This window comes from Rhopilema esculentum, chromosome 5, assembly GCF_057945365.1.
Source record: "Rhopilema esculentum isolate cy_ngs chromosome 5, ASM5794536v1, whole genome shotgun sequence".
Lineage (NCBI taxonomy): Eukaryota > Metazoa > Cnidaria > Scyphozoa > Rhizostomeae > Rhizostomatidae > Rhopilema > Rhopilema esculentum.
This window is the reverse complement of record NC_142819.1, coordinates 5396488-5419834: the sequence shown is the minus strand read 5'-3', so window position 1 is coordinate 5419834 and position 23347 is coordinate 5396488. Positions and strand designations below refer to the sequence as shown.

Below are 23347 nucleotides of genomic sequence, written 5' to 3'. Positions count from 1 at the left end.
CTATTTTCAGGTTCCCTTCAGAGTTCCTTATTTCGGGATTCCACTGTAATAAGTTGTAGATCTTTCAAGAATTTCAAGAAAGTGTTGTTCTAAAATTGACTCTTCGGGCAGAAAGAAAAAACAGGTGAATTCGCTGATAAACAAGGTTCTTCATTTAAATCAATTTGAGCCAAATACAATGCTAATTATAAACATTCTTTAAACGTAAAACTGAAGAAGTTATAAACAAAACAGAAATGCGGACAGAAAAACACGAAAAAACAGCAGAGAAATTATCAATTGTGTTTTGAAAGAATGATATGCAGTTTATTTACAACAATAAACACTGGTTTATTGATCAACGTATGAATTTCTTCTCTATCATAACTAAATTCAAAAGCATTGCTAATAAAGTTTAGTTGTAAGGGTTATTCTAAAAAGCAAGAGCATTTTCACTCAGAAGTACAATATTTTAAAATGTCAAGCATCGAAAAAAAATTTAAATATCTAGATAGCACTCAGCAGATTGTCCAAAAACAAAATAGGCAAAAGCTTAAATAATCCAATTGGTTTGTTGGCATTAGTATGACCTGACAGCGGGCGGTACAGATGCACATTCCTTGTCGCTTAGAGTCTCGTCAATAACTGGTCGATATTTCAATGTTACCTGGAAAGAAGTTCAAGATTAAAAATAAACCCATTTGCATACAAATTCAAACTTGCGTACTTGCTCACAAAAGGGAAATTCTGTCTTACTCATTTCTAAGAAGTATGGCTTAGCAAATCTGAATCAAACATAGGCTACATGACTATGAAGCTTTGAGCAAAAGTAGAGGTGTGGTTTATTTCTGTACCAGTTTCTACAAAGAAAACGTTTCTTGGCAATGGAAATAGCAGTAATCCCCTTAAAATCTTCAAAGCAAAAATCTTCATAGTTAGTTTTTTGTTGGTACTCTCTGATTGCTGTGACTCTTCTGTAGCTTAATATCCGACGACTTAGGTCTATTAAAAGAAGAACAGTGCTCTTCTTTATGACACCTTATTCAAAAACTTTCCAATGCTACATTTCAAATTGTAGAGGTTAGGCATAGATTTGACCTTAGGATCTCCATTTCAGGGACAGATTAATAGAAAAACAAATTTGATAAATTCTACTGTAGGGATTACTAAAGTACCTTTCCAGTTTCTGGGTCTTGGTAGGCTAAAGTGTGTTTCCTCCAATGCTGATCAGCAGGCAACTTTGTCTGTCCTTCGATTGACTTGCTGTAGTCAAACTCATCAATTCGCTCCTGAAATATTACAGGTACAATCATTCATCAAACATAAAAAATGGTGTAATGGACAAAGACACATGCCGATACGATTGGAGCACCTTCTGAAAAATAATTAGAGCAAAAAATAAAGCCATTCTACTACCTTGGCTTTTAGGGGGACCGTACTTAAATCCTACTAAATAAATTTAGCCCCTCTTTCAGCACTGCAGATAAATAAATTATTGGTCTTAGCTATGCCTAAGCTTAAAGTTACTGGTCCTTGAGATAAAGATGCCTTATACGTATATACACTCAAAGCGACAATTTATTGCTGTTACGGAAAAGAAATCCTGGTGACACAAAAGAAAGATGACAAAATCATAAAATAAAATTCAAAATGTGAAGGAAAATATATTTGAGAATGCCCAAGTACTCTGGGTAAAACAACATTTCACTAATAAATAAATGCGATTTAAAAAAATGTCACATTACTTTATACCAAAATCCTGGAGGGCCTTGTTTTTATTATGGGAAACATAATTAGAAGGAATAAGGTAGACGAAAACCTGAGGATTCCTGGAGAGCCTTTAATCCACATTGCTCGAAAAAACGCCTGCATTTTAGCACTCTTCTCGTAAATTCAAATTTTGTTTCAAAAAATATAGAGTATGTTTTACTGAAGCAAGTTCAGATGGGAGAGTACAAATATAGCTGCCATACTCAGATTCATATACAATATGAACATGCTGAGTTTATTGAATGTCAAGTAGAAATTGTGCAATACCTTATAATCCTCTCTGGCGTGGGCTCCACGGCTCTCCTTTCTTGCCTCAGCAGAGATCATCGTTTGGCATGAGTTCAACATAAGATTTTGCAGCTCAAGAGCTTCAACCAGGTCTGAATTCCACACCATGCCGCGGTCAAAGAGTTTCATGTCTTTGAGTTGACCATATACATCATTGATTTTACGACAGCCTTCTTCCAGGACCGGACCGTCCCTGAAGACAGCAGCGTTGTTCTGCATGACTTGCTGCATATTCAGGCGAACCTCGGCTACAGACAACGAACCGTTTGCGTACCTAAGAGAGTCAAGGTTTGCAACCGATTCTTCTCCAGCATTCTAGAAGAACAGAAGTCAAATTAACAGATTTCCTGTATACCAAAGCTTGCACTTTTACACCATTATACCGAAAACGCCTAAATTGTGCAAACTTTATGTGCAACGGGTGCATTTGAAAAAAAGAATGTAAAATTCAGTTAAGCTGGCCAAGGATGTAAAAGAGTTTTGACAGACTTGGCTAAAAACAGGATCAAAACCGTTTAGTCATCTTCCAAAAGTTTACAAAACCCAGAATTCTCAATTTTCACGGAATTTCAAGAGGACAGAATCCTAATCTATCTGTAATTTTTGATACTACTTACCTGTGGAAGGTCTGGGATTGACTCTCCTGGTTTGTTATTTTCAATGATAGTTAAGGCGCATGCTCTTCCGAAAATGACCAGATCTAAAAGGGAATTTGCACCAAGGCGGTTGGCACCATGAACTGACGCACAAGCTGCTTCTCCGGCTGCGTAAAGTCCTTCGATTATTTTGTCCTCGCCATTATTATGATCCAGGACCTAATCAGAACATAAAACATTGATTCTGCAGCGGAAATGTGCTTTGGGAACATAGCAGTTGCAAATTTGAGTGTCAATGTGACATAAACGAAGGCAAAGGAAGCTATGTTTCACTGGATTGGCATATATTTTGAATATTTCAGGGTCAAAGAAAGTTCTAGTGAGAGTTCTAAAGTGAAGGGCTTGAATTTACATCTCTGGAAGGTTGATTTGCGTTTAAAATGAAAATTTTTTTTATCATTGAAATACTTGAAACTGGGATTTTCCCTTATCTTACTGTCTTGACCCTAAGATGAGGCTTTGTGTACCAATACGTATTGTGCAACATAAACCACAACAAAGCTTTTGATAACAATAATGCTTTTTGATAAAAAGGTTGATGATGAAAAGGAACCTATACTGGGAAAAAATTATTTTTCTCTTTCGGGACCTTTCAACATTTCAAACACAACAGGCTACTTAACTATAACACAAAGTTGATTGTAGTCTCTCAGAAAGGTTCTAAAATATGACGATATCAACGCTTTCCGAATACTTTCTAATGTCAATACCAATACCTTGCAAAAATGTTTACAAGATATGAAAATATTGCCAATTAGCAATCCTATCGCCAAACGCCTTATTGCTTACCTGTCCCTTGTAGTTTGTAGGGACACCTCCCATGTTATAATGCACTGTGGGTAACACAGGGATAGGATCTCTTGTGACATCAACTCCAGCAAATATCATGGCGGTCTCTGAGATACCTGGTAGTCTGGTCCTCAAGACTTCGGCTGGCAAGTGTGACAACTGGAGATAAACATGGTCTTTGTGTGGACCACAACCCCTGAGACAAGACGATATTTGGGTTAAAAAACTTAGCATTCTGAGATAAGCCGTACAGGACAATACATCTAGGAGGTTTGGGTGCGTCCTTGTGATTAATAAAAGTCAACGAGACAAGAAAGGCACCAAATTTTTGTAAATTACGATGATAGACAAAAGTCTGAACTTTGGCTTTAGAGAACAGATTGCTAGACACTTGGTAGCTTATAGTGAAAAGAGAAGCAGCGGGCCTTGTGCCAACCTGCACAGAGCCCTTGGTCAGAGAGTAAGATAAAACCAGAATCTCTATAATAGCCCAACAATGCTAGCTTTGGTGTCATTGAATGGCCAAATTTTGAAAGCAAAAAACTAGTCAAGTGGTCAAATACAGCTTCTTAACAAGAAGGGAACATCGTTCATTAGCGCACCTTTAAAACCAACATGATATGTAGAAACAGACAGTATAAAATGTTACTGAGAGGAAATTCTATAAAACCAGTAGTGACAACTTGAAACTGTCTACCTTGAAACACAACACCAGTTACCACAGAGAAAAAGTGAGAAAGCATCTAGTTAAATTCATCCTCACCTTCCTTCCCTAATCTCAATGGTCATTGAACGGGAAACAACATCTCTGGAAGCCAAATCCTTTGCGTTGGGGGCATAACGTTCCATGAATCTTTCACCCTGAAGCCAAGGAAAACTGCATTAGCACAAATAAAAATCTTCAAGGATAGAGGAACAGGTCGCAAAAAAACAGTCAATGACAAGGGAACTATGATACAACTCATGATGCGACCAGTGGCCGTGATATGTTTTCCAATACCCCCTGAGTAAGGAAGGAGCAGGACAAAAACAGAACTGTTGCAAAAAACGTAACGCCATATTTCAGTTTCAATGTAATCATTTCTTCTTGAGGCGCAATTGTAACTCTTAATGTTAATTGAAAAATTTGAATGTGGGTGGAAAAGTGTCTTGCGAGTTGTCCTAGCAACAGCATTGGGGCCTTTGCTCTCTTGTCAGGGTCTTAACATGCTTGCATGGAAAAGGTCATTTAAAAAATTGACTAGTAAAGAAATTTTTGTTGCCGGGGATATCTCTAAAAATATCTGACTGGGATTTATTTAAAAAACGTCTGGAAGGATGGCATTTGAAACAAACTTTCATAAACTTTTTAGTTAAGATGTATGACAAACAATAATGAGATCTAAAGCAAATACAGTAAGAAGCACTGAAGCTTTTGACATGATGAAATATCACTTAATGTAGCGAACATTACCTCACTGTTAATGAGATATCCTCCTTCACCTCTGCTTCCCTCTGTAATTAAGCAGCCAGCTCCGTATATACCTATCAAAACAAAAAGCACGATTGGCTTAAGGTTTATATGAGCAAAAAGAGAATGATACTGTGAGGTAAACTTTCTGCAGAAGTACTAGACGATATTATTAGGCCTTCCATCTTTCCGATGAGTAGCAAATCAAGCAGATCCCTTTAAAAAACTCCCTCTTTGAAAGATATTTAAAAGGGTTCTCAATTAGTAGGTTAACCAAAACAAACAAAGAACTATTCAATTCTTTTCTCGCTGCTCCGTCCACCGTGTCTCTTGCCAGACATAGCAGCCTTTGCAGAACCAAAGTTATATTTCTGTAGTATTTGTGAGTCTAAAGCTACATTGGGGCCCCTATTGAGACGCTAAGAGCAAAGCCCCTTTGGTTGTTGTTGCTGTTGTTGAGAACCATGGCCACAGTGAGTGGAAGCATACCATGTATTTTTCGAGTAAAATCTGTTGAATCCTGAGGCCGAATTCTAAAATTTCCACGAGGTTTTCTGTGGAAGTTAGGTTCTAGTCTCTCTGGCAACACAGCTTTCTGTTCGAATCAATGCTGTTTCAATGTCTTTAGTCAGTATTATGACTAGAACTGAACAAGCAATTGCATTAAAAGAGCCAGAGTGTTCAAATATGAATGTTTTCGGTAACATTACTTATATAATGACACTGGTTCAGCTAATAGACAAGGAATTTATGCATTTTTATATGTAGTGAATCAAAAAACCAATATGGAACAGCTTGACATGGGAACAAACGTTACAAGAATATCAATATATTGGCTTGGTTGATCAGATTGAAAATTACCTCATGCAAGGGCACAATCAAATTTGCGTATTTGTTGAAAACTTACATTTGACAAAGCATTACTTACATTTGACAAAATTCAGAATTACTTACTGGCAGTTGAACAATGCTCATACTTATTCTAAGAGGATTGAAAAACATTGCAATGGATTGCATTAAAGTTGTCCAAAAAACCACTTATCTCATGCATTGAATTACTGCTGAATAAAAGCGATAGACAAGTACCTGTGGGATGAAACTGGACGAATTCCATATCTTCATTTGGCAGGCCTGCTCGGGTAACCATTGCAGTGCCATCACCAGTACACGTGTGTGCAGAGGTACAAGAGAAATATGATCGACCATAACCGCTAGAAATCAAAGGAATTATGAGTTTATTGAAAATTGCCAATCAGTGATAAGTGATACTTTCCAAGCTATCTTCCCATGCCTTCATGGCTGTTGTAGATATCTTCCATGCTATCTTCTAATATTGCCATACCAAATGATTCAAGATAGATAGTGATTATTGAAATATCTAGATCAACGTGATTTTTAGGAAATTACATGGCATCTAATAAAATCTGTAAGAAAAGGAGCCCCTGATCAGTTCAAACGAAAAAGCTAATTCATTCTTTCGAGCTGAAAGCGTATTCAAAAAATTAATTAAATATTTGAATGAAGTACACAGCTCAAGATGCAAACAAGTTTAGACAATAACCATATAAAGTGAGACCAGCTAGCTGAACCTAGAAATAGCTATATCTATAACCAGCAATGCTTGTTAGATTGCTGAAAGCGACTTTCGTTTCAGTGGTCAAATTTCTGTGAAAATCTTTTGGATTAAACTAAATTTTTCGTCTTACAATTACAGGTGACTTAGAAATTACTTTGCACAAATTCTATTTGCTTGTGTTCCTCCTAAAATCTTCCTCCTGAATATTTGAAAACAGCGACCGTCTTCTGAATAATAATATAATTCAAATACGGACATAAGTATAAAATATGAAGATAATTAGATATTTAGTAGAAGTTAGGCTAAAAGTTAGATGCCTTTGTTGGTTCTGAGTTTTACTTTAAACTACTGTACATAAAGCGCTGTTATGACTGAAAAGACAACGCAATTTTAGAAAATTAAGGATCTCCATAATTTATAAACATGGTGCATACTTTTACTTGAATTTATATAACAGCAATGGAGTCTACTCACCCAGTGGCAATGACTGTGTTTTTTGCCTTGATTCTGTGCAGTGAACCATCTTCCAAACACAGTGCAATTATTCCTACACAACGCCCTTTTTCCATAAGTAGATCCATTGCAAAGTACTCAATAAAATAGTTGCAGTCATATTTTAAAGACTAAAAGTAAAACACAAGATGCAATGAGAAAAACAAACAACTACTTTAGGCATGAGATATAGGGTAAGAAATTAAAAAAATATACCTAAGGCATTTAATGTCTTATGTATGGACTCAAAACAAATCATACACATTTATGACCCTCAGGCTTTAGAAAATGTTTCTGATTGTATGCATATTGCTAAAAACCATTTTCACCCCCGTACCAGTGGATTGGTAGAGCTGGATGAAAATCACATTAAGCATGAAACTCAGACTTGCAATTTAGTACCACACTGTTCTATACAGCAAAGCCTTAAATAGTAGATACATGCAGCTACTTCTGGCCTAAAAGATACCAAAATTTTTCTGGTGTGGCAGCTCGTGGTTGGTCAAAAGAAATCATGAAATGCTCTTGTTGATAAGTCAATGACAATTTTAACAAGCATATTGTAGATGCTAGCATAATAAAACCATCTTTTTAACAAGTGCTTTCATCATAATTAGTTACAATAAGGTTAAGCACAATACCTGTCCGTAAAGAGTATGCAGGAGGGAATGCCCAGTTCTGTCCGCTACAGCACAGCATCTGTGAGCCTGTCCACCTTTTCCAAAGTTCAAGCTCTGTCCTCCAAAAGCTCGTTGATAGATATCACCAGTTTCAGTCCTGCTGAATGGCATTCCATAATGCTCTAACTGAATAAAACAAAACAGCATTGGATACATTGAAAAGAACAAAGCTCACTAGCTCACTGAATCTTTAGTGGATTATCCACAGGATTTGAAATGCACAATGATCATATAGGACACTAGCAGAACAAAAACTATGCTTCTATTTTATAAACCACAAGGCATGATTTATGAAGAAATCCTGAATTGCCAAATAATGAACTACTTATTGCCAGTTCAGTCAAAAGGTAGACTGAATAAACCAGCACCCTTTTGTAATTATGCTTACCCAACACATCAAGAAACTAAGAAAAAGGTCTTTTAATTATCAATTGCTGTATATAATGTTATGAACAGCACAATCTCCCAAAGGTTGATGAATAACTTCATTTCCCCAAAGAGAGAAAGTTTCTTACTTCAATGACTGCTTTTGGTGCTTCCCTTGTCATATAATGAATTGCATCTTGGTCTCCAAGCCAATCACTTCCCTTCACTGTATCATACCTAAAATCATCATGATTACTGATCAATGATCTGCTCTCTTCTATTACACAAAATTTTAACATAAATTGAAGAAATCAAATATAAGAAATAAATCTTACCAAAATACTTACATGTGCCATCTCCAATCATCATCTTCCATGTTGCCAAGAGCTGCATTGATGCCACCCTAAATCAACCACAAAGAGGTGTTGATTAAAAATGCCATGCTGCTTAGAACAAAATTTATAGATGATAACAGACAAGAAAACAATTTCTAGATGATACAAGTGGTTAAAACTTATTTTAGTTAGATTTTAAGTAATGTTATCATTACATGAATCAAATGCATATCAAACTCATCCTAATCATTGTTGAAAGTAACTAAAAGATGAAGAGAACTTTTCGGCTAAAGAGAATCTTTAAAGAAAGCTACTTACTTGTGCTGCTACTGTATGAGACCGTGTTGGAAACAATTTTGTGACACAGGCAGTTTTAAATCCTGCATTTGCAAGGCCAAAAGCTGCTCTCAACCCAGCACCTCCAGCACCAACAACCACACAGTCATAGGTGTGGTCAACAACTGGATATTGCCGTGAAATCTGCAAGAAGACATAAATATATGTTTGCTAACAACCACTAATTTGACACAAAAGGAGTATACATAACCAGACAGATCATGGTCCTTGAATAGTCTAACTGACCTTGACCCACAGGTCCACATAGGTAACTCTCTTTACAGTAAAATTAGCAGGTGTGGAAGTACAAATGTTATGCAAACAAGCATTTTGCAAACAAGAGTGGGAGAGCATGCAGGTATTTTATCAACTTTATTTCTTTGGATAGGTTGAATTGACAGACAGTATTTTAGCATAAAGTTTGTGATTGAGTTAAATGTAAAAAGAGATCATTGTAAACATGGTTGGCAGGTAACTGTATTGGGATACCTCAGAACTACTTGTTCCATCCTTGCTTCTTTTCCCTTCAATCTTGAAATGAAATCCTCTTGAGCATGATGGTATTGCTAGCCTAGTAGGCTACAAGAAAAAGACATCTTATAAGTATCGTGCCTATAATTTTCTGACATTATAGGAAAAAGCAGAGGCATTTATGTAGAACTCAAACAATGAAACTACAGTTGTGGCCATTAAATGAAGCTTTATTTCAATCAAACAAGACATGATATTTTGCCATTGCATTAGCGGTTCATAATTTCTAACACACTGCACCTAATCTTATATATTCCTGAAAAATTCCTTACCATAATAATTCAATAAGCCACTCTGTACATGTAAAGAGTCCTAAGGATCCCAATGGGCTTACATCAGTCCTAGAAACATTAGGTGTGTGATCGCACACACATGCCTCCACACATGCTAAAAACTGTTGAGGCATGCTTTTAATCGCATGCCCAGTTCGACGTTTTGAATTGCCATTCGTTTTACTCTTTTGTTTCTTTTGATTTCTTGTTTACTTTCTCTAATGTAATTTTTGATTTCTTTGTGTGCATTATCTTGAAGGCATTAATGAGGGCATTATAACTCTTTAAGGCCTGGTTTCCATTACTCCGTTTCCGTATATGTCTCCATTTTTTTCTTTGTTTGAGCTCTTTTTGCTAAGATGGAATGACTCTGTTTGCAAATACTGCTCCCAACAAAACGAAGTGTTTTAAAATGATTCCGTTGTCGAATGACTCCACTTTCAACTGTTTTTGAATGACTCCGGTTTAGTATCAAAATGACTTTGTTTTTGAGCATATCAATGAAACTCAAAATTGAATAGTATCTGTTCTCACACAAATATGGAGAAATGGCAACAGGGCCTAAAAACTTGTATGCTTTTTATTCAATTATTTTGTTTTCAAGAAATGTTTTCTAAAATCAATCTGCAAAATTATTTGGTTGTATGAAAACCTCAAACGGTTCGAACAGTGATACACCCCAAAAATGATATCACCCTTCAAAAACATACAATGGCATTTAATATGCTATCAGGTCTTCATAAAAAACATAAGGTCTCCATTTTATAAATCGCATGCCATCGCACACCATCGCACGCCTAAACTTTTCAAGGTGTGTGATTACCAGCACACCAACAAAATTCATATTACCAGGACTGGCGAACATTGAGCTTTAGAAAAACAAAACCTCATCATATTACCACAAAGAAAACACAAATGTTTATTTTGCATGACTGCTATTCAAATCCTATGCAATCAACATTAAGCAGAGCTAAAAGTAAACTTTATGACACTCATATTGCCTAAAAGAAAACTTTAGCATTTAACAGGGGTAAAGACTGAATGAGAAGCAATTTACATAAAAAGTTTTAATTATACCATTACTCTTACTATCTTATCATAATAGCCCTATTGTGAAATTGGTGTACAATTTCAAATCTTGGTGTGCATCACTATTCTGACCTCCTGCGAGCATCTGCCATACTCTGCAGACTGGAGTGTATTCAAGAAAAATTCATTGAAATATTTTTTAATAATATCCACATTCCACTTTGTGACAACCAAAACACCAACGTACCAAAAGTTCACTTTTTCACTGCTAATGAATCTGGGCAAGTTTAATTTTTAAAGGGCAGGCTTAATAAGAATCAGACAAAGCAAGATTTTATTGTCTCTATGTGGTGTATATATAGGTGTAATTAAATAAATCTATGAATCCCTTTCTCTCTTTTTACACCTTTCATTTACTATTATATAACCTGAGCTGATGTTCTGCCATCCACCAAAGTTAAGTCAATGATTAGGGGGAAATTTTATCTCCAAATTTTACTTTAAACAGTTTCTTTCGAAGCTCTTGCACTAGCCTTCAATATGCTAATGCATTAAAAGGATTCTCGATTACATGCAATTTGCCTTATAGCAATTTTTTTACGTACATTACATTATGCAACTGGCCTTCTAGAGACAAACTGATAAATTATTACATAACATCTACATTGTAAGGCATAACGACTAGCAAATTTAGGTAATTAAGCAATCCAGAAAACACATAGCAAATTAACTGTTCAACTTACATTTAGCAGATTTTTTATTCTTCTTGTCGCTAGGTACGAAGACATCTTTAAGGAAATACCGTTTGTCACACACTGGCGACGAGAACGACTTCACCACTTGTTCTCGTCAGGCACTGACTGATCACAGGGCACAATGCAACAAAGTTAGGATGTCCCGAAAAATACTGCGCGCATTGCATTCTGGACAGGATGAGGTTGGGAGAGGGGGGATAGCCAGTGCTGAGGAGGGGGGGGGGGGGGGTCCATGACTTTAGGGTACCATGGATAATAACTTAACTATACAATTAAGAATTGGCAATTCAGCCTCTCCATTATCAAAACCTGTCAAAAATAGTAACAATAATGGGAAAAGCCTTTTACTCTTAGGTGCCTATGATGACTCTCCTCCTTGGTGGTGATGGTCTGTGACGCAGGCTAAGTTGCCGTCCCTCCGCTAATTAATTTGTGAAAATTTTTCTAACCCCTAACTCGCTCTTATTAGGATCCCCCGCCAATTGATTTTGGCATTTTTGTGTTAATTACTGTAGTAAAATATGCGTAACATCAGCTAAATATTGTCGATGATAAATAATAGCTATATAATAGTGAAAAGCGTACTATTTTAATTGAAACGCATTTTGAGAATTCAGTTTATGTAACTGCATAATTTAGACCCCCCGGTAATTAAAAAGTTTGTTTTTCTATAGACAATTTGGACGATATTTCAGCTGTTGCAACAGTAGCGGGCAAAGTCAGAAACAACGTTAATGCAATGAATACATTGAAAAATAAGCGTTTTAAATTCAAATGCTGAAGCTTGTTCAACAGCTGCAATGGTTTATGCTCCTTAGAAAAAGTGACTCCTCAGTGACGTTAGGAGATATGTCATCCTTTATGCTGCGCAGAATTTGGCACCTTTTTGTTAGGTTGAACCTTGTGTAGAATCAAAGATTACTGAGCCCCTCCAAAATCTCGCCAATTGACATGAATCGCCTAATTATCGTTGCTGTAACATTTTCCTCGATTTCACTTCAAGATAGAAATAAACTTGATTGACTTCCCTAGGTCTCAATTTTTGGGACATCTAGCCCTTAATCTACACGAGCTTCCCCAAGATCAAATCAAATAGTTTATCTTTGGTGCAGCATGTCAAATTTAATATTCGAACGTTTTTTTTACATCTAAAGATTTTTTAAATGTAAAGAAATGCATATTTAATAGATAAGAAATGTGCCTGCATTGTGACGATAGTATACTAGTAATAATTAAACCATATTGAAATGATCAAAGAAGTAATAGCCACCATCGCAATTTCAGCAATCAAACAAGCCGCAATTTCAGCAACCATCTTCTCAAAAATTTACCCCAGACCCCTTAGAAGAGTCAATTTCGGCGTGCATTGCTTTTTATCTTTCGTTTTGACCCGGGGCTCATAAATCCTCTCCGCGGCCCTGGGGATAGCTGCAAATAGACCAGGTAAATTGTGAAGCAGGTGCCATCTGAATGCGAATAAATTGCTGTGGCTATTTTTAAATACCCACATATGCAGGGGTTCAGAAAGTGGATGGTGGACGGTGATCTGTTGGGTTATTTTTTGAAAGCTGCAGAGGAAAAAGGAATATTTTCTTTTGGATATAACACAAATTACATAATTTGCTTGAAAACAGTAGGTAGGATCACTTTTGAGAACATTCTGTTGAAAACAATCCCTTTTCTTAATTTAAAAGGTTCAAGTGATCATAATTTAAGCTTGACCTTATAAGGAAGTCTTGGATCTTTGTTGCAATAAATCACAATAATGCTGCTATAAGCAGGGACAGCTCACCAGACTAAAAGTGAAGAGGCTGAAATGGGGGCTCGGGGCGTGCCACCGAAAATTTTTTGAGACCACCTCATTTTGAACGCCGAAAAACGCCCCTTTCAGAAGATGCTTCTTTCCATCCTTATTTATGAACAGTCCGGTTGAGACAAGATTGCAATTACTATGAAAAGAAATATAGATAATTAAAAACCATGTTAACTAAATTAGAAAATGCAACTTACTCCTAAGAGAAGAAAAAACCGTAAAATACTTAGCTCTTTGTTACAATAAATCACAATCATGCTGCTATAAGTATTCGAACAACTTCAGTGATCAGTTCACGTCAAGACAATTAATTTCATATGTTGTAAGAAAGTGCGGCAGTTTACATTTTTCGCTTATATTTGAATACATGTCTCTATCCACGTGACCTATGCCCAACTTGTGAAAAACGACAACATATTAAGTACGAAGACAACCGGCATGAAATTTCAAACAAAAAATATAACAGTTTTGGCTCGGACCATCTATTACTGTTACTCCTATTAAAGTTGATCTCAAGAGAAGCTAAAAGTTTAAAAACCCTGCAAACCAAACAAAGACTTTGAAAAGTTGACAGCTTTAAATAATTTAGGTGTAAGCCGCTCAAGATTTTATATTTGTGTCTACTATTAATAAATGCATACCAGAACTAGCAGCCTTCTGGAAAGTATTCCTGGGAATAAACGTAGCTTAAAAACAGAAGAAATATCATCAGGATCTTAGTCTAGCAGAATTCACAAGATTAACATATGTTTGTAGAAGGAGCATCTGTTAAAAACGTATAAACATTAATGCAATGGAATTATCTATCAATGTATCTAAAGCAGTCACTAGCAATTTTCCAAACATTGTCTAATGCTGTCAACATGAAATTTTGATTGAAATATTCTGGTCTTCCATCGCCAAAAGACACTGTCCCTTCTGCAGTTACCAAAATTGTGGTCTGGTTCGGTGTTACAACATCTAAAACACAAATTAATTCAGCATAACAATGGCTACCAAAGTAGAACTCTGGCATACCAGGCTACAAGAATATTGAGAAAAAGCATGTACAGAATCTGGAAATTGAATGGTTAGCACTGGCATTGGAATGTAATTTATACTGGATGCGGGGTGCGGGGTGCGGGGTGAGGAAAGAGCAAGCATCTGTTATCCCCTAGTGGTTGCGTACCAGGACACTGCACTCTAAGCACAGCTTCTCGGTGTCGTAAAAACTACATTTGTAATCTAATTAGAAACAAATACCAAAGATTTATAAATAATATAGAAGAAAGTGTATGCGAAATTCAAAAAGAAGAGCTGGTTTTAGCGGTTCCAGTGTGCAGCGGTTGTCTGCGGTAATTTCTAAAACTAACATAGATGAAGTGAAAGTCCTCAGAGCAGGAGCCTTGGTGAAATAGTTTTGTTTTTTGAAGGAAAAGATGATACTGCAGGAGTTTGTCGTGGAGAGTTTGAAAAGAAATTCTTACATAATAAGCTGTCGATAATATGAAGTTTGGCTGTAGATCCGAAACAAGTGACTCGATCCCTGGCAAGTCATTACAGTGCTAGAGGTGAGCACACAGGGGAAGGAATCAGGAATGCCTTCAGAAGGGTATTTCACTGAATTCTAAAAAATGTGGTCAAGTAAATAATGGAAAGGTTAGGGGTGACCAAGTAAATAATTGCATGTCTGTTATTTGTCAATGTCAAAAAACAAAAGTACAGTATAGGAATAGGAGAAGTGCCCAATCAGCTTTTAGGAACTTTCCCTTTATTCTAATGGTTGTAACCATACATAGCAGAGAAGGTCTGCCACTGGGAATGCAAAGAACCTGGACATCAAGATAAAAGTAATGGGCTCAATGGATCTGAGAGTTTGGAGGAAAAAAATTATTTTCAGTGGGACAAATTCCAATAGCAGTACAATATTGTAAAATTTGGAAATACTGATGCATAGTAATTTTTGTTGCAATGTAGAGTAGACTGCTTCTTCATAAAGTGACTCAAAAGTTTGAAAAAAATTTAGTTGATGACCATGATTGTAATAATTATGATTTATCAATTAAATTGAACTCTTACCTAGAATAGGTTGACAATCTAGGGACTGGATAATATGCTTAGTGTTTGGCAAGTTGGTTACAAATTCAATAATTTTTGTTTCACCGTGATTAGGATTCCCATTCCAAATCAAGACTGATGATGCTGTATAAAGTCTTGAAATTTGCTGCAAAAAATTATATCAAAACTCAGTATCCTGTTGTCAAGGAGATTTGAAGTTCTGTGGTGATTTGGAAATCTGATCATTTATTATTCGCAAAGAAAAAAATACTTCTAATTGAAAACATCTAAGTTTTAGAGTCAGGCCTTGCGGGAAAGGTGCTGGTGTTCGATCACCTTAAAACAACAATGAAAAGCCATTTAATAAGTAACTGAAAATATAAAATAATATTGCCACGAAGATTTTGCTATTTTGCTTAGAGCAAGCCCTGAATGCCATAAGGGCAAGGTCCGTTATAAAAAAAATACACGCTCTACAAAAACCATAAAAAATACCCAAAATGATCACAAAAGTGGTATTGTTTTAATTACAAATATAGCAAAAATGTATGTGATCAGTTTGATGTTACCTATCATATGAAAACTTACATAGCAAAAGGTCAAATTTGTAGTTTTTGACTACATAGTGAAGTGTCACCATCTAGTGCTATTTTTGGAAACATGACACTAAATGTGTTGTAGATTGAAGGTTACTGGTGTTAAATTTAAGATTTGTCTGAAAAATATGTGCAATTTATACAAGATAATATATTGTACAATAAAAATGAAAAATAAAAAATCTTATGAATTATAAGTGTGAAGGAAATTATTTTATTATGAATTGAACATCTAAATACATACATGTCTTTTGTTGTCAAATATGTCATAGTAAAGATCACAAAACTGTTCTCCAGCTTGGATTGCTTGCTCAGCTTTTGATTTAAACTCTCCCTGAAGACATAAAATCCAGTCAATATATATTTTAATCAACAAAGAACTGTAAAAACATAATTACTTAAAAATTTCTCCAAGATCATACTATAATTCTGAAGATTAGGAATTTCCACCCATCATAAAATCAGATTTCTCATTCAGATCTTTTGAAGATCTCGGGAGCATCCTTGATACAACTTAGGGGTACAGAAGTGCTCAGAGGCATAAGCATAGAGAAAGAAATTGTGCTTGTGTATGTTTTTATAAAACAAAGTTTGAGCAAATGACCCAGGAGCTGTAAGATGTTTTCAAGTAAATTACCTTTTTGCAATATCAAAATTCACAGTTCATCAAATCAACCATGCAAATTATCCCTACTTGCATCATAGTGATTATAAGCAATTAGATAAAAATATTCTGCTCCAAGTGCAATCGCACCTCGCAGACTGCTTTTAAGAATCTCAAACTGCTATCATCAATCCATAGCCAAAAATATCTCATATTCAGCTTTAACAGACATGAGATAAAAGGTTTGCATGACAACCATAATATGGAACAGTCCCTGAGCTAATCAAAAGTAATTATTCTCTGTTTGCTGTTTCAATGACAGACCTGTCAACCTAAAATTTTCAAACCTAGAGATTTTAGATTTTTTGTTGAGAAAAACAGGGAGATTAAGCCAAAAACAGGGAGATCCCTGGAATTTGTTGAATTTACAAACAACAAACCTGTCAAAAAAAGTCATGTTGGACAAAAAGTTAATGCCAACAATTATCATGGGTAGCCTCTTTCTAATGGTTTTTAACGTTTTTGTTAATTTGTAAATACTTTCAATCAATCAATTGTAAGCAATTTCAATCATTTTTGTTATAAGAAAACCTCTGCTGAAAGATAAGAAAAAACAGGGAGCAAATCATAAAAAACTAGGAGACTGGGAAAAAGCAAGCAAAACCTGGAGTCTCCCGGCAAGACCGGGCGAGTTGACAGGTATGCAATGATATAACATAAGCTAGGTTTGAAGATCTGGGGCCTATCCTGAATAGATTAATTGCACAGTTGAAGATTTCATTGCGAACAACTAGATTTCAATATATTCGCTACATGGTCTCTGCTTGACTTTCCTCATTATCCACAGAGCCCCTCTTGGCAATAATTCCCTTTAACAACATTCTTTTTAATCCCATTATAGGAGTGTAGGGGTCTGTCAGTCCACAAATTGAGGATTTTTGTACTTGGATTAGGGATTTTTTGTTGTTTAAGGAACTTTTGTTGTTAATAAGGATTTGCAGCTCCAAAGATTCATGCAGATGTCAGATTTTGATGATCATGTGGAGCAGATTCTGGATTTATGGCAAAAAATACAGTGGATGCTGGATTCAAATGAGCTGTGCTTGTCTTTTTTGTATGGTTCTAAACAAACTAGTTAATCTTTGCCCGAATAAAAATAATCTATGGTTACCTTATGCAGGCCTTGCTCTAAGTAAAATGAAGGTTTTCCATAAAAAGAGCCCCTTAGAAACTCTAGGTGCTCTATTTCGCACCTCTAAGTAAATGTCCTTGAGAGCATCCTTCGAGAGCTTTAGGAGATCGAGAGCTTCAAATCGAAAGCTTCGGAAGAATGTTAAATATGAAATTCAACGGTGATACCACAAAGCACCATAATATTAAATAACTAAACATGCAACAAACACTATGTTAATATAAACATAGAAATATAATAAAACAAAGTCGCAAAATTGTTCAGATTTTTCTAGATATGTAAGTTGCCATCATTTGATGAGCTTTTATCAGTGTCAGTATCACTACTGTTATGTTTAGCTTCGCATATTGCTTCATCAAAACGCATGGCTTTAAATCGAACATTTAACTTTGTTCCTTTTTTCATGTTATCCATTTGATAAGAAACGCTAGAACATCTACTACTCGCAAAAGCAAATGAAAAATGAAAAGCAATGCAATAATCTGGACGAAAGAGTGATCGCTGATTTGCACAGGCGATTTTGAGTTATAAAAAACAGAAAATAATATATACTCCAATAGAAGATTAACGCTTGCTCGAAAATCAAATAAATCTGCAGGAGAATACACTTGATGGCCTGTATACTTGATGGTTATTAGAGGGTTTTCAGATTAAAAATGATATCGAAAACCCAACGTCGAATTTGCTGAATTTTTTCTCAAAGGGTAATCTTACGCAAATCATAATATTGCGGTCTGTTGGGAAGATTGTTTATGCTTGATCAAGTTGATTTAACAAATTCCAAAAATTTATTTTGCTCCGCGTTAATATTGTTTTTACGTTTTGAGGGGCTTTATAAATCGCTCTCCAAGGCTTTTTTGGATTTGCGGATTATGTGGTAAAAAGTAGCAGATTTGCTAATTTCTCTACCCCCTACACCACAACTATCATATGTAAACCCAATTGTCTAGTTTCCATATTGCTCGACCTGATAGTCATAAATAAGCATGATTAATGATTAATTATTTCAAGTAAAGGTTTAGGGTTCCGGTTAAGATTAGGGCTATGTTTAGGGTTAGGTTTAGGGTCAGGTTTAGGTTTAGAGTTGGGTTTAGGGTTAGGTTTAGGGTTAGGTTTAGGGTAAACTAATTACATCATCAGGTCAAGCAGCATGGGAAATAGACAGCTCCTTGCATGCATTGCTGTTAGTAGCCTCGTATTGAATATTACTTCACTTGGAAGTAGGCTTCAGTGCAACAAATGTGTGATTCATTATTGCAATAACTTTTCAAAATACAATGTTTAATTTCCTCATTGGTAATTTGTTTGTTAATCCTATGTGTCCTTTTAGAAGGTTTTTGTATTCATTGTAATTTTAAAATAATTTAAGTATAAGTATTCTTGCCTCTGCTTAAGACTGTTGAACTCTCTGAAAAATATAATCAAAATATTAACTTTAGATATTACCCTCAGTGCTTTAACAAGATATTTGTGATTTTGGAAGAGCATTTTCAGAATCGCATGGGCTACACAGGACTTAAAAAGATTTGTGAGGTCTTGGAAGAAGTGTGATATTGTATAAACCTCTAAAATACTGCATATTGACAGACAAGTATCAAAAACAAATAAGAGACTTGGAGTCAATAAAACTTTCTATAAACATGGCAAATTTTTAAGCGACTGCCTTTGTCATAAAAATATTAGAGGCTTAAATGTTTTCTCAAAGATAGCATGCAGAGTTTTTACCCATACAAATAATCTGTAACAGTTTGTTTCATCAAACATATTTTCATCATTTAGTTAAAAAATTTCTGGAAAATTTAGAAAAAGTTACAAGTTTCATGATTTGAATGCTTTTTTGCTGAAATTGAGAAAGATCACAAACTACCATGAACAGAGATTTGTCCTTGGCACGAATATTTCACAAATCATTTTGGGGTCATAAGGGTCATCAGAGTTTGGTTTTTTCAGGATGGTTTGTTGGTAGTTTTGAAGTGAGAAGTGTTCATATTTTTTACAGTCTGCAAGGTTTGTTGGCTGCTGAAATTAAGCTGGGGGTTACGATCATAAATAATTTTTCTCAAAAGAATTGGGTATTTTCTTGGGTTTTTTTCGTTAGATTGCATTGCCGTTTTCTTCTCTCAACTATTTTAGTGGAGGAAGCTTGCTATGTCCAACTATGGCTGAGTTGAAGGACCTATAGTGAATCATTCTCTTTAGAATTTTGTAAGCACTCATTGCCTGCTCTACAGTGGCCCATAACTGCCACTCACTAAAATAAACATTCGCATACAAATGAAACAGATTTGCATTGAAACAAAGTGGTTCCTGCTGACAGAAAAACTACTCACACATAATTCAAGCAGATCCAGTGCGGATCCAGCCTGAATTCTGACCTATGCAATGCAAAGGTTGTTAGAAAGAGAAGCCACGCCTTTCTGTGTTGGAAACGCCCAAACTTTTCTCAGTAAAATTTTTATCTCTGATATTGAATAGGGGATTCAAGAAAGGGATTTTAAGGAAACGACTCGCTAAGAGAAGACTAAATTCATCTGCAATTCGAAGGAAAAAAGTATTGAGAAAACCTACTCCGATAGGATTTGAACCAGGGCCTTCCACTTTTCAAACACAGTGGTCATATCACAAGACCAAAGAACAGACGTTCCTTCCTTAGCAGATTAGCAGGGGGTGAAGCAGCGATTGTCAATTGCCATTTCATTGGCTGTAACAAACAATTGCATAGGTCCACTGTAAACGATTGCGTAGGTCAACTCTGAATCCTATTGGTTGGCTGAACCGCTGCAGAGGCAAATCTCACCTATGCTCCCACCAAAGATTGCAGAGGTGAAGTACACTCTGATTGTCTTACAAGACGTTTGCAGAGGTCAAACAAGCGGTGATTGGCTCTTGAGGGACAAACAAATTTCTGGATTCAGAAAATACGGACCAGATAAATGCCTAGAATCGCCTCTCGATTATTCTGTGCAGAGGCCAAAAGATGGTCAGCAAAATATATGCCCTTTCGTCTGCAGGTAGTTTGTATCAACGGGGCAGATCTAGGATGGATGCCGCTAAAGAATTTGCCAAAGAAACTATTGATTAATAATTTTTGATAGTTTTAATTTTATTTTGTTGTTGTAAAAATCTGACTTATGTTTCTGCATAGGTTGCTGTAGTCTGGATCCGCCTCTGGTTTTAACATATCATTATTAATTCACACACTCTTTGTTAGCAACGTTCATGATCCCACCTGAACACTGAAGATGAAAATGCATTTGTAGTGATTCAATTTAGGCCATTTTATACAATCCAAAATTTCTTTTTCAGCATACCTACGTAATTCTATATTTTTCACTCTTTATGCAAATTATACTTCATTTTTATCCTAATCCATCGCATCATTGTTAACCATCAAGCACATCTCTTTCCTTTGTATAACGCTTAATTAAATTTGCTAGTTTTCTATATCAATACGCACTAAACAATAATCAGTCAGTAGAAATCACATTACACACTGGATATACAGACTTTGATAGCTTAGATCAAACTAAATGCCCACGTTTTGTGAGAATTAACAAACTTCTTCTGAAAAATCCGGATTAAATACACACAAAGATGAATTTAATAAACTTTAAACGAATTTTTCCAGAACTTTTGCTAATTTTCTCATAGAATTGAAACTTACCATTTTTGCATAAATCTTTTTTTTGCATTTCACTGTAATCTTTAATTTTGATAAGGGCTGGAAGTTGCTTCTGTGTCCGCGAGAAGTTTTTCTATACTATTCAGGCAGCCCTTTTTTCTGAGCCTCTACTCGATGTAGAGATCTGGGTCTACGCATTGATCCTCTATATAAGACTTTTGTAAGAAATCAAAGAAGGTGACCAAAAATTTGGAAACTTGAGGAAGTTGAAGAAATCGTATTGCCTTTTGATTTTTAATGTAGTGAGACAAAAAGAAGAAAATCAAATTATGTTTACAGACCTCCGGTTTTTTAACATGAATGTCCTTGCAGAACTGCTTTGCACTGTAAAATTTCGGCATTAAGGCAGTTAATTAACTTTTTATAATTTATACATTCAAATTATGGACACGCTTTCGTTATTAATTGATATATGCATTAAATCTGTCTCAAAAATATCAATTTTCAAAACAAGCTACAATTTTTAAAGAGTTGCAAAGAGAGGGGATCAAGACTAGTTGAATGTCCTCAATTCCCTGACAACCCCCATTTTGAATCCATCAAAAATTAGTGAAGGTTTTATAGTAAGATTTCCTTGTCGGGTGGAAGTTTAAAAATTATTTTTTACTTTGACCAGCCTGCGTGCAGACTTTACAAATAGAAGCCTGCACGCAGGCTAGGGAAAGGCTGCCTTTAATCAATGGATCATTTTTGTTGCTCGTCTTGGCACTGCTTCAATTTTTGTTTCGATTGCATTAAAGCGTGGTCACCAGATTTTATTGTTATTCTTGAGTATTGGCCTTACTGGTGACTTAAATAGCAAAGATCAGGACTTTCTATCAATGTAACTGCAAGCAGGGGCGGATCCAGAGCAACTTGAAGGAGAGGCAGTGTGCAGTGGGGCCCCGAAAAGTTTTCAAAAATTGATGATGAGAGAACGCTGTATACAACAATTTCAGATCAATTTTCGGAAAAAACAACATAACTTTGAAGTAATGGTCTCAGAAACTTTTTTAGCTGATTTTCATTCTTCAAAAGGGGCGCACAATTTCCAAAAAAGGGGCGCCATACTTGCTTGCTATAAATTTTTGCATCGTCTGCAAGGACTTTTACTGTTTCTTGAATAACTGACGTGATATCATTGATTTAACAAAGAAATAGAATCGGTCCAAAAGGACACACCCTTGGCGCCCCACTTGTCACTTTTTTCCAGTCAGAAATATCTTCGTTTATAACTATGCTTATAACAATAGGCAAATAGGGGTAGAGGTAGACCACCTTTGAGATGGCAAGACCAGGTTAGAAAAGACACTGGTCTTCCACTAGCAACTGCCACGAGGCATGCTCAAGATCGCCTCAAATGGGCTGCCATTGTGAGAGGTGCCAAGGGCCACCAGGCCTACACCTTTGATGATGATGATGATGATAACTATGCTTTGCCTCCTTGATGTCAAAAATGTTTTAATCCATGCTGAACTGCTAGTATGAAAGTGTATTTTTCTACCTGAATCGTTTACTTGTCAAAGGGTTTGGCTAATGAAGTTGTTTTTATTGATAACGCGACACATTATTCAAGTGTACCTCTCCTTATCAGCTGCAGAATAATTGTTTTGCAGAATCTGTGAACTTGCTCGTACAGACTTTAAACTCCTTTGTTTATTATATCAAATTATCTAGATTTGTCAGATTTATAAGACCAAAATCTGGAATGGTCTAATTAGACTATTTCAACTACCACAAATATATGATTTACAACTTCAAATGTCATTGTCATTTACGTCAGCTGTAGAGGCTACAATTTAACATAGATTTGTTTCAAAAGTAAGCACCCTGAAGCACGCCTTTAAGTATGGGTTTGCTTGTCAAAAGATAGACATCAGTTTAAAATTTGCTTTTACTGAATTTAAGAACAAATTCATCTGCAAAAAAGAATTTTTTTCATGGGCGTTTCCTATTGAATAAGGGCAAGGTCCTGCCCATACAGCAGGACCAACTATGTTTGGCTAGCTTCGCCAACGATCTTAATTTTTTTTAAGTTTTGTTGAATTTCAGCCTGCCTTTTTTCTTATGTTGCTCTTTTTCGGGCTTGGCATATGAAATACGAATGTTCACTGGTTCATGTTAGAAAACATGAAGACTC

The 23347-nt window shown here is 35.8% G+C and overlaps 2 protein-coding genes across 2 annotated transcripts; both read right to left on the bottom strand.

Annotated features, from left to right (window-relative positions):
- Positions 1-259: 259 nt before the first annotated feature.
- Positions 260-11450, bottom strand: LOC135689515 (succinate dehydrogenase [ubiquinone] flavoprotein subunit, mitochondrial). The gene is made up of 15 exons (XM_065206764.2): positions 11293-11450; positions 9207-9296; positions 8700-8861; positions 8394-8449; positions 8196-8283; positions 7642-7806; positions 6983-7131; positions 6019-6143; positions 4936-5006; positions 4246-4343; positions 3483-3678; positions 2655-2852; positions 2017-2352; positions 1155-1268; positions 260-646 (listed from the first exon to the last, which is right to left on the bottom strand). Exons 1-15 carry the CDS (start codon positions 11335-11337, stop codon positions 560-562), a joined length of 1980 nt encoding a protein of 659 aa, XP_065062836.2. The 5' UTR covers positions 11338-11450; the 3' UTR covers positions 260-559.
- Positions 11451-13254: 1804 nt separating this feature from the next.
- Positions 13255-21357, bottom strand: LOC135690117 (NTF2-related export protein 2). The gene is made up of 4 exons (XM_065207588.2): positions 21211-21357; positions 15995-16084; positions 15176-15320; positions 13255-14077 (listed from the first exon to the last, which is right to left on the bottom strand). The coding sequence occupies exons 1-4, from the start codon at positions 21211-21213 to the stop codon at positions 13917-13919; spliced, it is 399 nt and encodes a 132-aa protein (XP_065063660.1). The 5' UTR covers positions 21214-21357; the 3' UTR covers positions 13255-13916.
- Positions 21358-23347: the final 1990 nt, after the last annotated feature.